Consider the following 14,248-nt stretch of genomic DNA (forward strand, 5'->3'; position numbering starts at 1 on the left):
GTGACTAGAGTCTCTCACAAGTTTGTTTTAACCAGATTCAGAATGGGGATTGTGCATAAACTGGTTGCATTCCCTTCTATAAACAAGCAGCCCGTTGGTCCCTGTCCGTGTGACAATCTGTCAGCACAAAGCACGATGCACTTTCTTTTGTTGTGTCCACTGTATGGAAATTTTCGTGTAGCTTTTTTAAAACCTATCTTTGTAAAATTTGGTGTTAGGACAGTACATACTTCTTTTAAACTGCTTTTTAATTTTTGATATTTGTTTCTTTACTGCAACATTTTTGCTAAAAGCAATTAATGTCAGGAAAAGTATGAGTTTTTAAGTATTTATTCTCCCCCCGTCTGTATTATATGTTTCTATTTTAGCTATAGGCCGTTTATTGTGATGTTCTGTATTGCTATCAATTTTTATTATGTATGTGCTTATATGGACATTATTTTTTGCTCCGAATAAAGCCTTATGAAATGAAATGAACTGCACATCTGCTCCTGTGAATACTCTGCTAGGAAGAAGGACTGGCGCTCTGCTGGACTGCTGCTCTGAAGGACTGCTGCCCTGCTGAGTTAACTTGCTACCTGTTGTCCTCTTAACTGGGTGAGAAGGACTTGACATGCATCTCTTGAAACCAGAATCCAGAGCGACTCCAAGGGCTAGTTGGTTGGCCTCCTGATCTGAAGCCTTAGGGACATAACAGGCTTCCAACAATCTTGCACCTGCAACTGGAATCTGCCATCTGGGAATCTACCCTACCAAGTGGCGCCACCCCAGTCTCTGTGGATCCAGTGGAACCAACGCAGCTCCTCTGCTGTGCAAACCTAAGCAAAGCAAACCCATCGCCGCTGTTGCCATAAATTTACCTGCCACAAAGACCCACACTGCCTTCGCCGCCGCATTGGAATTGCCACTGCACAGGCATCCTTGGCGCAGGCCCCGCATCCCCCGTCGATGGCAGCCTCAACTGCGATGCCAGACTTCGCATCGCAGACTCGCAGCTCTTCGGAACCGACACACCTTCCCGACTGCGCACCACATCTTCAATGCCGGACTTCACATTGCAAGCCCCGTTGACAAGATCCCATGCATCACAGCCTTACCGCATCTCTGAACTGATGCATTGCTTCAGCTGTGCAACACATCTTTGGTGCAGATCCTCACAACACTCCATAAACCACGATTTAAGATACTCTGTTCGGGGCGTGGCCTGGCTGCGAAGCGGAATGGCTGCCTGAAACCGCAGCTCCGCTGATCGAGCGAATTAATCCGGCGTTTATCCTCTAAATCTGGTGCCTGGACTCGGACCTCCTGTCCCCCCTGAGACACACTGTGTGGGGGCTCTGCCTGGAGGAATTCCCGCTCCGGTGGTTGATGTGGCGGCTGTGCACGGCTTGTCGAGAGGCGGGCGGCTGGACGGCCTGGTGCGATCCCTGAAGCCGGGGACTGGCGTGAAGCTGTGCCCGAAGATATCCTGTGCTGCGTGGCGGCGAGCTGCCGGTCGGCCCGGACCTGAGATCCTCACCTGTCCCAGGCACTACCCCTGTGGGCGGGGCCGTGTTCCGGAGGCGGAGGGCCCTGCGCCGAGGTTCGTTGCTGGCCGGAGGAGCTGAGAAGCGGAGGGAGACTTTTCTGCGCCCCCGCGATCCGAGGGCCCGGCGATTATCCGGACACCCAAGAGAGCGTGCCTGCGCCAGCGCCTGGAGAGCGTGGCAGGGCCGAGAGGGCTGAGGCTGCTGTGCCGCCATTCAGGTAGGAGGGGGCGCCCGTGGTCCCCCTTTGAACATTGGACTCCCACTCGGGTCTCGTGGCGTGGATCGGAGGGCGGTCATTATCGTCGGATCCGAGGCGCTGAGGCTGAGTGCACAAAAGAGCCCCACTTAGGCGGGCGGAGTATATGGGCTGGCTGGGGCGGCTGTTGCTGCGTAGTGCCGGGGACGCTGGGCTGCAGAGATCCGGCCCCTTGATGACCAGTGGGCCCGCCCGGTGAGGAGAGAGACACTAGGTGCTGGCGCTTGGGAGGTGCGGCGCGCGCCACCGGACCTGGCGGAGAAACGGACTGGGGGCCGAAGCACGGCTGTGACCGAACTGAGATACCACGTAGCCCCGTACTGAGAGATACCAGCGTGGAGGGCGCGTAGGCGGTGGCTGGAGGTTGGGATATTGCGCTGCAGTTGTCCCGAGTGGGCAGATTGCTGCACGGCGATCGCACCCCCGCGCTGAAGAAGGTGTCCCCCCGGTCTGCTGGCGGTGGCTGCTCGCTTGACCGACTACCACGCGGGCCCGGTAAAGAGTTGCTGGGGATGAGAGAGGTGTCTGTGACGCGGCGGCTCCGATCGACCGATTGCGCTGGTCGGCGGCCATGGGCAAGCCGGACACCCGACAGCCGAAGATCACGTTCGACAAATCCAAACAGAAAGCGCCGGACCACGACCCTCGAGATGCCGAAGCTGAAAAGGTCGACCGTAGTGGCTCTCAAGATGCGGACATTAAATCAATGTTCAAGGAGTTAAAAGCGAGTCTGCAGGGCATTGACACTAAAATGGACGCGCTGGCGGAACGTATGGACGGCATCACAACGCGAATGGACAAGCAGGAAGGCAGGGTAGAAGCGCTAGAGACACGCGTTGCCGACACGGAAGAGAGCCAGACTGACCTCGTTAACAAACTGAGGGGCATGGATAGAATATTGGCGCTCATACAGCAAAAGAACGAGGATTTGGAGGCGCGCTCGAGGCGCAACAACGTCCGCATCACGGGGGTGGCGGAAACAACGGATATTGCCAACATGGAACAATATGTCGAGCAGATGATGAAAGACTTGTTTGGATCTGGCCTCTCGTCGATGTTCCTTGTTGAGCGGGCACATAGAACACTGGGTCCGAAGCCTAAACCGGGAGCCCCATCCCGACCCATTATTGCACGCGTTTTGAACTACAGGGACCGAGACACAATATTGCGTATGGCAAGAGACCTGAAGGACGTGCAATATAAAGGCAACATCATCGCCATTTACCCGGATTACACTATGCAAGTACAGGCCGCTCGCAGGGAATTCATGCCGTCGAAAAAAATCTTCCAGCAAACGGGCACGAAATATTCGCTCATTTACCCTGCGAAGCACAGGGTACAGGGCCCGGGGAAACCATCCTTTTTCGTGGACGCTAAAGCGGCCCTGCAGTATGGGAAGCAGCTGGCCAGGGACCAAAAGAACCAAACACTTGCAGAGGGTCCGACTTTGCAGGACAGGCTAAGCGACGTGGAGTGAAGGACGAACTCAGGTCTCTGACATACTGCTGCGCCCTTGCTGTCCTGGCTGGCTCGGTTCCTGTTGCCTGCTGGGTACATCGGAGGCCGCCTTGCCATGTTGGAGGAGCTGTGTATTTGTCTGTGGACTTGGGGGAGGGGGTCCTCGAGCCGGCTCGCAGGGCCAGAGCTCGATCGCCCTGTCACGAGTACAGGGTTAGTAGGTAGCCACTCTGCGCGCCTCAGGGGATGTTTCCCACTCACTGGTTGCTACCAATGACTTTAGTTACGGTTTCAAGGGTAGGGGAGGTGACCTGGGGGTATTTAGCACAACCTGATTGGGGGGTTGGAGCGGGTGGGGACGCTGCTATTGTGAGTTTGGGGGATGTTTTTGTTGTTAGTTTGTTTTGTAGCGTAGGGACTGAGGAAACGAACAGATGGGATGGACGCACTACTGTAATGTATTCACTGCCGTGTGGTCCGCTGCCTTGCTTGCTGAGCTGTGTACACTCCTGTGGTGGGTGGCCGGGCGGGTTGATCGGTTCTGAAACGCACTCTGGTTGGGTGTATGCGTGTGGAGCGCTGAATGGAAATGGGCTGCTGTTAGAACATTGTTTTTTTGCGCCTCCATAGCCATGCAGAACATAAAGTGCCTTACTTGGAATGTGCGTGGTATGAATGACGGCCGTAAGGCCAGGTTGGTGCAAGCCTACATATTACGGAAGGACATTGACATCTGCCTCCTGCAGGAGACCCACTTGGCCTCCAATGCTGTGCAGCGGCTCAGGCGTAATAGATGGGGAGTGATAGCCCACGCTTCGTATTCGCAGTACTCCAGAGGTGTGGCGATACTTATTAGGAAAGGTCTTCATTGGACCACGCACGAGGAACTCAGGGACACTGAGGGCAGATACATACTACTGGTGGGGTCGCTATGCGGCGTGTGAATGGTGCTGGTGAATGTGTACGGGCCGAATGATGATAACCCAGACTTCTATTGGAATTTGTGGCATAAGGTGCAGACTCGTGGCCCGGCGCCCTTACTGTGGGGGGGGGGGGGGACTTCAATGCTGTTTTATCGGACACTATGGATAGACAGGGCGTAGCCAGGGAGCATCATCCTAGAGCGTCGGAGGCGCTGGGTTGTATTGTACGAGATGAGGAGTTGGTGGACTCCTGGAGGCTACTGCACCCTGGGGACCACGTGGGGACATGCATAACCATGCATAGAGCTGCCTGGTCCAGGCTGGACTTCTGGCTGCTATCTAGAGATTTACACACCTCAGTACTAGAGGTGGAGCATCTGCCGCGTTCACTGTCCGACCATGCCCCGGTATGCCTGACCATGTCCACCCCCGGGCCATATGTTCAACCGTTCAGCTGGCGGATTCCCTCCCGGGCGCTGCGAGACCAGGTATTTCAACAGGAACTCCGCGAAAAGCTGGAGGAGTACTTCGAGATTAATGAGGGCACGGTAAAATCACCGGGCACGCTGTGGGAGGCATGTAAGGTAGTGACGAGAGGGTACTGCATGTCGCTAAAAACAGGTGTCCTGCGATCCATCAGAAACACATTGCGCATGTTAGAAACTGAGCTTGCGCAACTTGAGACCGCATTTCTTACTGCGCCGTCGGATAGTGTCCGTGCTGCGTTTCGTTCGAAGCTTACTAGGTATCAGGAGGAGGCGGACAGAGAAGTCGCTTATTTGTCTAAAGACTGTCAGGCCAGACGATATGGTGAAGGTGATCGTTCCGGCCGCACGCTAGCGAACTTGCTGCGAGCGCTGCGGGGATCGGATCATATCCTGGCACTGCAGAGCGCAGAGGGCAGAATTGTGAGGGAGCCGCCGGATATACTAGCCGCTATGACGGACTACTATAAGGAATTATACACCTCAAGGGTATCGCCGGAAGATGAGGTGCTCTCCGACTACCTTGATACCATAGCTTTGGCATGGTTCAATGATAGTGCCAGACAGTATATGTATTTACCGTTTGGGCCGGACGACATACGGGCGATTATAGCCAGTTTGCCGCCTTGCAAGGCGCCGGGCCCTGACGGGCTGACGGCGGCCTTCTATAAAGAGTATGCAGACATCCTGGTTCCGAGACTACACAAGACATATGAGGAGGCGATGGAAACAGGCATCCTCCCCCAGTCAATGCGTGAAGCGTTGATTATCACGCTACTAAAACCTGGAAAAGACCCTATAAACCCGGACTCCTATCGTCCACTTTCCCTAATCAACCTTGATGCCAAAATTTACGCGAAATTGCTCTCAGATCGCTTAAAATTCATGATGCCGCAGATAGCGCTCACTGATCAGTCGGGTTTCGTAATGGGGAGGTCCACCTCACATAACCTACGGGTGTTGTTTGGGCTCCTGCACTATCTAGACCCCAAGGTGCAGGCCGCGGCGGCGTTACTGGATGCAACCAAAGCTTTCGACTCTCTTGAGTGGAAGTTCTTGCGGACGCTGTTTACCCGAATGGGGTTCAGCCTGCCATTTTCCAGGCGCATTGGCATACTTTACAATGACCCGACGGCCAGGGTGCGTGTGAATGGTCGGACGTCTGCACCTATCCCCATAACTAGAGTAACTCGGCAGGGATGCCCTCTCTCGCCGCTACTCTTTGCTATCGTTACGGAGCCACTGGCAGCTCGCATGAGACAACACCATACCCAGCATAGCATCGGATTTACATCGCGCGGTCTACTTATATCAATGTATGCTGACGATATTACCATCTATATGATGAACCCGTCTGAGAACTTTGACCCGTTGATGAGAGAGATGATACGTTACAGTGGCCTAACCGGCATCGACATCAATTGGGCGGAGTCGATGATGTTGCCATTGACGGATGGCACGGCCGAGTGTCACACTGAATATCCGATCACGTGGGTCGCGGACGAGGTTAAATATCTGGGTATACAGATGAGCCGCTCAGTCCAGGACATATGGCTGTCAAATTATGGAGTAACCATGGAGTGGCTGGAGAGCAAAGTGAAGAGATGGAAAACACTGCCGCTCTCTTTGTTAGGCCGCATTGCTATCGCCAAAATGGTCGTAGTGCCTAAATTCCTATACCTATTCGCCAATATCCCTTTGCCACTAACAAAGGCGTTCTTTCGCCGGCTCCGCTCGGCCATGATCGAACTAGTTTGGGCGGGCAAGCAACCTAGAGTCGCATGGAACCTCCTTACACTCCCCTTCCGGCAGGGGGGCCTAGCTGCCCCGGACTTTGAGCTGTATGCCTACAGCGTGCAGGCACAATACTTGCATTATTGGCATCACCCAATCCCTTACCAACCACATGTGGCGATAGAAACGGACGTAGCGGCACCCTGCCCACTAAGGACAGCGGTGTATCAGAGATATAAACGACCTCGGGAAGACATTGACACCGTGGAGATGGTGAGATGGGCTTGGTCGAGCACTGCGAGATGTGCGGGAGTGCCAGTCTTATATGCCCCAAGTATGCCATTGGATGGCAACCCCCTGCTAGGTCCGCTGACGGACGCGGCGGTGGTACGACGGGCCCATGCTTGCGGCCTGAAGATGGCGGGGGACTTCTACCCGGACGACACTTTCCTAGACGTGCAGAATTTGGCTGCCTCGCCCGAACCGTCGGCATCGGAATTGCCACTGTACTATCAGTTGCGGTCGGCCTGCAAACATAGATACCCTATGTTCCCAGAGGCCCCGCCGACGCTGGCGGCCTTGGAATCCATCCTGTCGAACTCTTCCCCGCGTAAACTAATTACCCGCATCTATAGGGTTACACAAAATACAACACCCGTCGCGCACGTACACTCCAGAGCACTGTGGGAGGATGACGCAGGCATACAAATCACAAAGAAGCAATGGGAATTTTGTTGCTCCCAACTCGAGCAACTGTCACCTAACTATAGACTGCGGCTGATTCACTTCAACTATTTGCACAGGACGTACCGTACGCCCGTGCAACTTTTTAAAATGGGACTGCGAGCTGACGCGCAGTGTTGGAGGTGTGGCGACAGGGATGCGACGTTCTACCACCTTGCGTGGACCTGCGCAGCCATACATAGATTCTGGGAAGCAGTCTTTTCTGGCTTGCGGGAGATAGTGGGCATGGGTATTGCTCCGGATCCACTTGTGGCCCTCCTGGGATTTGTCAAAAAAATACCCAGGACGTCGCGACGACTTGTGGCCCTCCTTCTGTTGCATGCCAAGCGTCAATTGGCGATACACTGGAAGAAGAGGGCCCCGCCTACAGCCTCGGGCTGGGTGAAATCGGTGGTATACTGTAAGGAGCAACTTACCGCTTACTGGGACCAGATGCCGCAGCGTACGCGACCAGTAGACATATGGCAACCATTGATGGACTGGCTGGCAGGGGCGGGAGGGATGGGAAGTGACTGAGGAAGTGCGCGGGTTGAGTGGTATGGCGGTGCCTCTGTGCTGGTGGTTTGTGTCGGGGGAGTGCGAGAGAGGGGGATGCTATATTCGTCGCGGAGGCTCTAGCGGCTAAGCTACGATATACCGAGACATGCCACACGGACACAGGGCGGTGAAGGTAGAGATATTGGTCATTTCAGTATGTTGTTATTCCTCGGCTACTGTTATTACTGTTGTTGTTGCAAAATACGTAATACACTGCTTTGGACACTCCGCTTCAATGTACGACATAGATCAGCTCGAGCGGGTCGCCGCTATGTACTGCCTCCGGGTTGTTGGCTGAATAGCAGTGTACATTCTGAAGAATCAATAAAGGTTTTTCAAAAAAAAAAAAAAAAAAAAAAAAAAGTAAGATACTCTGTTCAGGGGGCTTAAGCTGGGTCCCTGTAGCCAGCCCACGCTTGATTAAGGTTGGCCTAAACTTGTGACTTTGTCCTGGTCCGGTGCGACCAGATATCCACAGTTGGCACTGTGTGCATTTTGGTGATATTTTCAATGAAATCTGTAAAATTGCATATCTCAGGTTCTACTGGTTGTAGTTTGTTGTTTTTGGTCTTGTTTATTTATTAAAACAAGTTTTCATTTTCTAACTTGGTGTGGGATCCTATTTGTGTTGTGTTTTCACTTGATACTTGATAACAGTTTGCAATGTTGCTCAAATACTTTACACTTTGCCTATAAGTTAAGCCTGTCTGCTCTGCGCCAAGTTACCAAAGGGTTGAACACAGGTTAATTTAGGGTTGGCTTGTGCCTCACCCTGACAAAAATTGTGGGTACTATTTGACAAAGGCTCCTACCTTAGTCAACCAATAACCCAATTTCTTACAGTGGTGATAGTAATAGAGGTAATTGTGTCAACTTAAAAGTAGTGGTGGGGCAGTAATTTTCATGGTACTACTGATAATGATGCTGGAGGTGATGATAATGGGGATGTATGTCGTTACAACGCACACTTTTACAACGCATGCACTTACAACGCATTTTTTACAACGCAAAATCCATTACAACGCACTACACTTACAACGCATGACACTACAACGCATTTTTAAAAACTACCTTTACAACGCACACCATTACAACGCATAATATTAAATTGCATTTAAGGTAAGTATTAGATAGTATAGGGGTAAAAATTACTCTTCTAACTCCAGGGGGTGCAACAGTAGGGTAAGTGTTGGATAGTATAGGGGTAAAAATTACTATTCTAACTCCAGGGGGTGCAACAGTAGGGTAAGTGTTGGATAGTATAGGGGTAAAAATTACTATCCTAACTCCAGGGGGTGCAACAGTAGGGTAAGTGTTGGATAGTATAGGGGTAAAAATTACTATCCTAACTCCAGGGGGTGCAACAGTAGGGTAAGTGTTGGATAGTATAGGGGTAAAAATTACTATTCTAACTCCAGGGGGGTGCAACAGTAGGGTAAGTGTTGGATAGTATAGGGGTAAAAATTACTATTCTAACTCCAGGGGGTGCAACAGTAGGGTAAGTGTTGGATAGTATAGGGGTAAAAATTACTATTCTAACTCCAGGGGGTGCAACAGTAGGGTAAGTGTTGGATAGTATAGGGGTAAAAATTACTTTTCTAACTCCAGGGGGTGCAACAGTAGGGTAAGTGTTGGATAGTATAGGGGTAAAAATTACTATTCTAACTCCAGGGGGTGCAACAGTAGGGTAAGTGTTGGATAGTATAGGGGTAAAAATTACTATTCTAACTCCAGGGGGTGCAACAGTAGGGTAAGTGTTGGATAGTATAGGGGTAAAAATTACTATTCTAACTCCAGGGGGTGCAACAGTAGGGTAAGTGTTGGATAGTGTAGTGTAATATTATGCGTTGTAATGGTAGGCGTTGTAATGGAATGCGTTGTAAAGGTAGTTTTTAAAAATGCGTTGTAGTGTCATGCGTTGTAAGTGTAGTGCGTTGTAATGGATTTTGCATTGTAAAAAATGCGTTGTAAGTGTAGTGCGTTGTAAAAGTTGCGTTGTAAAGGTTGTTCCCCTGATAAATGGTGTTGGTGTCAATGATAGTGGTGATAACGGTGTAGGTTATGATGTTGGTGGTAATGATGAGGAAATGGCAAATGGTGAGTTCAATAGTAGTGGTAATGATCATCATATTGGTGAGCATGGTGGTAGTGGTGGTAATGATGGTGTTTTAAATAGTGATTGTAGCATTAATAATCATGGCAATTTAGATGGCGTAGTGAAGGTAATGTGGTGGGGGTTAGTGGTAATGTTGGTAATAATGGTTCTAATGGTACCGGTCATGGTGGTAGTGGTAATGGAGAAGATAATGATGGTGGTGGTAATTGTGATGGTAATGGCAAAGTGGTGGTGATGATGGTGACGGGTCTGGTAATGGTGATAGTTCTGCTGATGCTGGTGGTCATAATAGTTTTTTCTGCTTTCCATGGCTAATCTTTGCCACACTTGGTAGTTTTCCAATATTCCTCAGGCAGGTTGGGTACACCAGCTTAGCACCAGGAGCAGGTACAGGTGATGTCTCAGGATTCTCTTTCCAACATACACGTAAATAATCCATGTTAACTGCCAAAGACAGTGGTATTTAGCTGTGTTCTCCTCATTCTTTCTCACAAAAGTGAGCACACAAAAAGAAGATGGAGTTGTATTTTTAGACTTTTATTGAAAGCGAAGCTGGTGAATAATATTTGCAAAATTATAGTAGCAAGTATCACAAACCTTATGGTGAGAAATAAGGACGAGAAAGTAAATAAAATAAGGACAGCCAACATGGTATTCCTTTTCCGATTATTTTTTTGTTAGAGAGAACTATCTCTAGAAAGACTACTGTTGAGAAGATTAAGGTACATTGCACAGGTATTGTGCCAAAATGCTAGAAGCATGCATCAGCCAGTGTCCAACAATGAAGAAACGAGAACGTTCCCAGGGCAATAAAAAAAGGATTGCATGAGAAACTGAACCCGAGATTCATGGTATTGTGGGGGAAGAAACTCCTGGAAATTCTTACCTATCATTGTTCATATAAGAAACTATTAAGCCTAAGGTATATATATATTAGTAAAAAACACACAATTATTATACATAAAATTTACAACACATTGTAAAACATACATTTGTAAATACAATAAATGCATGTAACATTTGCAATAACTAATTGGTGGCCTTAGGACATACACAAATGGTAGACAGGAGCATAATATGATGGGCTCCAAGGCAGACAATGTGTCATCACACAACTCTCTGGCGATGATGGTGTTGGTAATTGTGGGGGTATAATGGGGGTTGTGGTAATGGGGGCAGAGGTAATGGGTATGGAAGTACTGTTATTGTTTGTAGTAAGAGTGGTGGTAAGAGCAGTGAGTTACTGGTGTTAATTGCTGTACTAATGGTGATGGTAATTCCGGTATCAGTGGCAGCAGTGCCAGTAATTGTGGTGATAATAGCGGCTGTATTGGAAATTGTGGTGGTAATGGTGGCTTTATTGGTAATGGTGGTTATGGCAGTGAGATGTTAATGGTCATGGTAATAGTGTTCATGGCAGTGGTAATGTTGTTGGTGGTAATGGTGGGACTGGTAGTAATGATGTTTCTGGTAGTAGTAATGATAGTAGTGGTAATAGTGCTTGTACTAGCAGTGGTAATGCTGGTGGTAATTGCCATAGTGGGATTGGTAGCAATGGTGGTAATTGTGTCAGTGGTAATGATTGCATTGGTATTGAAATGGTTCTGATAGTAACAGTGGTGGCATTGGTAATGTCAGTATTGGTGGTTATGATGCTCTCAATGGTAATGATGGTAATGGTGGTGATGGTAATAGTGGTGGAGTTCACATCTGTGATGCTAGTGGCAATGGTGATGATAATTCTTCCCAGTGGAGTGTATGCCTCCTTTTAGCTTAACTACTTGTTACAAGTATGAACTAGTTATTTTCTATTAGAAACTATAGTTTGTTAATTGCCTTTCTTATAATAGCAACAGGATGATCAATATGATTTTCATATATCGACTGAAGAATAAATTAATTTTGGATTGAAAAAAAAATGTCTGTAAAGCATAACACAATTTATTTAAAGTACATTAAATATGCAGGTTTGTATGTTTGGCATGCCATCGAAGAAAAAATGTGGATTTTTTGCTGATACAACTGCAACTCACAAAACTTGTTGATCAATACATAATACATGTGGCCAAAATGGTTCTATTCAGAAGATACATCCACAATAGCAAGATACTCAAGCCTTCATTACTAGAAGTGGGAAAATCCTGAATCGGCTAAAAAATTTTATTAACAGGCATAATAGGGATTACAAGTTGTTCTGGAACATTACACTCCCAATATCTTCCCCATGCACATTCTGCCAGCAAAAGCTGGGAAATATCCTTGGGGAAAACAGTCTGAAAATGAGAAAAAATGGTCAGGAATTGATGTGAAAATACAGATTACTAATCGTATTCCCCATTTCAAAGGATTGAACGTGTAATGGAGCAATAACACCACACCCAGAAATTATTGCACCGTACGATGTCAGGATTTCTGGTCATAGTATAACTACATCCTGAACCTCGCAAATCTTGTAATGAAAGACTCAATGCCACAAGCTAATTCAAACACAACTCACAAAAGGAGTTAACATCTTTAAATTCAGAGGAATAATTTTACTGGTACCTGGTAGTGGTTGTCCAGGTGGAGGAGATGGCAAAGGGGGATGTTGTGGTTCGGGGGCAAATCCTGAGGAAAAGAATATGAAACACAGTGTCAATCTGAGAGGATTTAGAGGCATTTGTCATAAACCTGTGCTTGACTTTTGAGAGTAATATTATTAAATAGACTTTTTTGGCATAATAATGATTAAAACCATTGAAAAAATGCATCCAAAACCACAGAAATGACTCAATCGAAGCTCAGAAACTATGACGTGGAAGAGTATTTCTCAATGTGTTTTTTTAAACCTTGAATAGTTTCTATACTCATAGAACTAGCCAGTAAAGTGAATGTTCGTATTTCAAGATGTCAATAACGTGATTGTGTAATAGTTTCAAGGTGTCATACCCCCTTGATCCAAGAATGTTGGCCGGATGCAGTTGAATGTTGTGCCTGAATGTTGTAGCTAGGAAAGGGTCTCTGCCCTTAACACATAATCTTAGTCAACAGAAAGACAGATACATTGCTTACTGAAAAAATCTGGATAATAAATTCGGCCAGTGAGACCTGGGGACTAAGAATTGAATGGCAACAGAATATCCTCTGATTTCAACAGGAATTTCCAAATCTAGTGGAGATTGCAGTGGGCGTACTTCCTCCCCCATAGTGACTGTACACTGGAGCATTTTTGCCCAACATTTTTTTTGAGACCGGAGGATTTTCTGTTATCATAGATGATGTATCGGCCACTTATATGACAGCCCTGTGTTCAGAGTTATCAACGGATGTAGACAAGTTGGACATGATTCTTGGACTTGATGAAGTGATGGAAATCATTGGTGACCTAGCTCATGGCCCTGGGAGATAATGAGAATATATTTCATCTTGTAGAACTGAGACCTGGCCACTGTACAAGTAAAAGAAGGAGTGCAATGACTTTTGCAGGGCAGAGAAAGCACATAGAACACTAACATATTGAACAAAATCATATATATTTGGTAACACCACAGTTTAGGTATTTCAATGGATCAATCTTTCATTATTTTTTTTCAGAAACTTTATTGCTTTTCCAAAAAACAAAGAAAGAAATTGCTGCCAAGTTGGGAGAGTGTGCATATGCAAATAGAGTCGGGTAACATAGCCATTCACAACAGTCCCATTGGAGGTGTTAGAAGAGTTGCCATCATGGCGAGCATCTATTTGGGTGCAAGATAACACAGAACACCCACAGTATATCGAGGGTCAAAGAAACACAGAGGAGCACTGTAAGCAAGAGAAGAGTTAACCACTGCTCTGTCAGACCAAATATGCATCAGCCAATCAGGCTTTTTAACAGTCATAGGTGTCAGCGGGATCATTGGAATGAATAATGTCCTTCCAGCAAGCTGCAACAATAGGTGCGGGTCTCATAGTCAGGGAGTTGCCATCCGCTTCTTGGACAGAAAAAGGGCCGCAGTCAGTTATCAGTGCATCAAGAGAGGAGCATCCCCAACAAATCTCAGAAGTGAAACCAATGGAGAAGGAATGAGTGTGTGCTCTATCATCAAGCAGAATTTCTTGAACCTGCCCCAATCATTGTGAGGTGACATCCAGACATGGACCAACCAAATGTAAAAAATGTACCTCCTGATAGGGACATCTGCAAGAGGTACACACTTTGAGCCCAATGTTCTCAACCTGCAGAAACTTAAAGACCCTGATTATGTGCTGCATGGCCATGCATGGGTGTAACTTTGAATTATAAATAGTGGTACTGTGTGGTAACATTCCACCACTAACATCCAATTATGAGTTAAACTGCTTGGACAGGGGAATAACTGTGCAGACTTGTTTTAACAGTTGGAATTACATAAGCAATTACCGATTCCCTGGTGTTTAATGTCCACATTTACCACCTGCACTGAGGAGGCGGTAATGTGTGCATGGAGGCAGTTAGGGTGGAGAGG

At 47.8% G+C, this 14,248-nt stretch overlaps 1 protein-coding gene across 1 annotated transcript in view; it reads right to left on the reverse strand.

Annotated features, from left to right (window-relative positions):
- LOC146790012 (uncharacterized) overlaps nt 1-14,248 on the reverse strand; it is a 450,689-nt gene that overhangs the window by 332,042 nt on the left and 104,399 nt on the right. Inside the window, exon 5 of the mRNA XM_085631249.1 lies at nt 12,327-12,389. Coding sequence (XP_085487375.1) covers nt 12,327-12,389 — 63 coding nt within the window. The remainder of the gene's footprint in view (nt 1-12,326; nt 12,390-14,248) is intronic.

The sequence above is a fragment of the Triturus cristatus genome, chromosome 10 (genome assembly GCF_964204655.1).
Source record: "Triturus cristatus chromosome 10, aTriCri1.1, whole genome shotgun sequence".
NCBI lineage: Eukaryota > Metazoa > Chordata > Amphibia > Caudata > Salamandridae > Triturus > Triturus cristatus.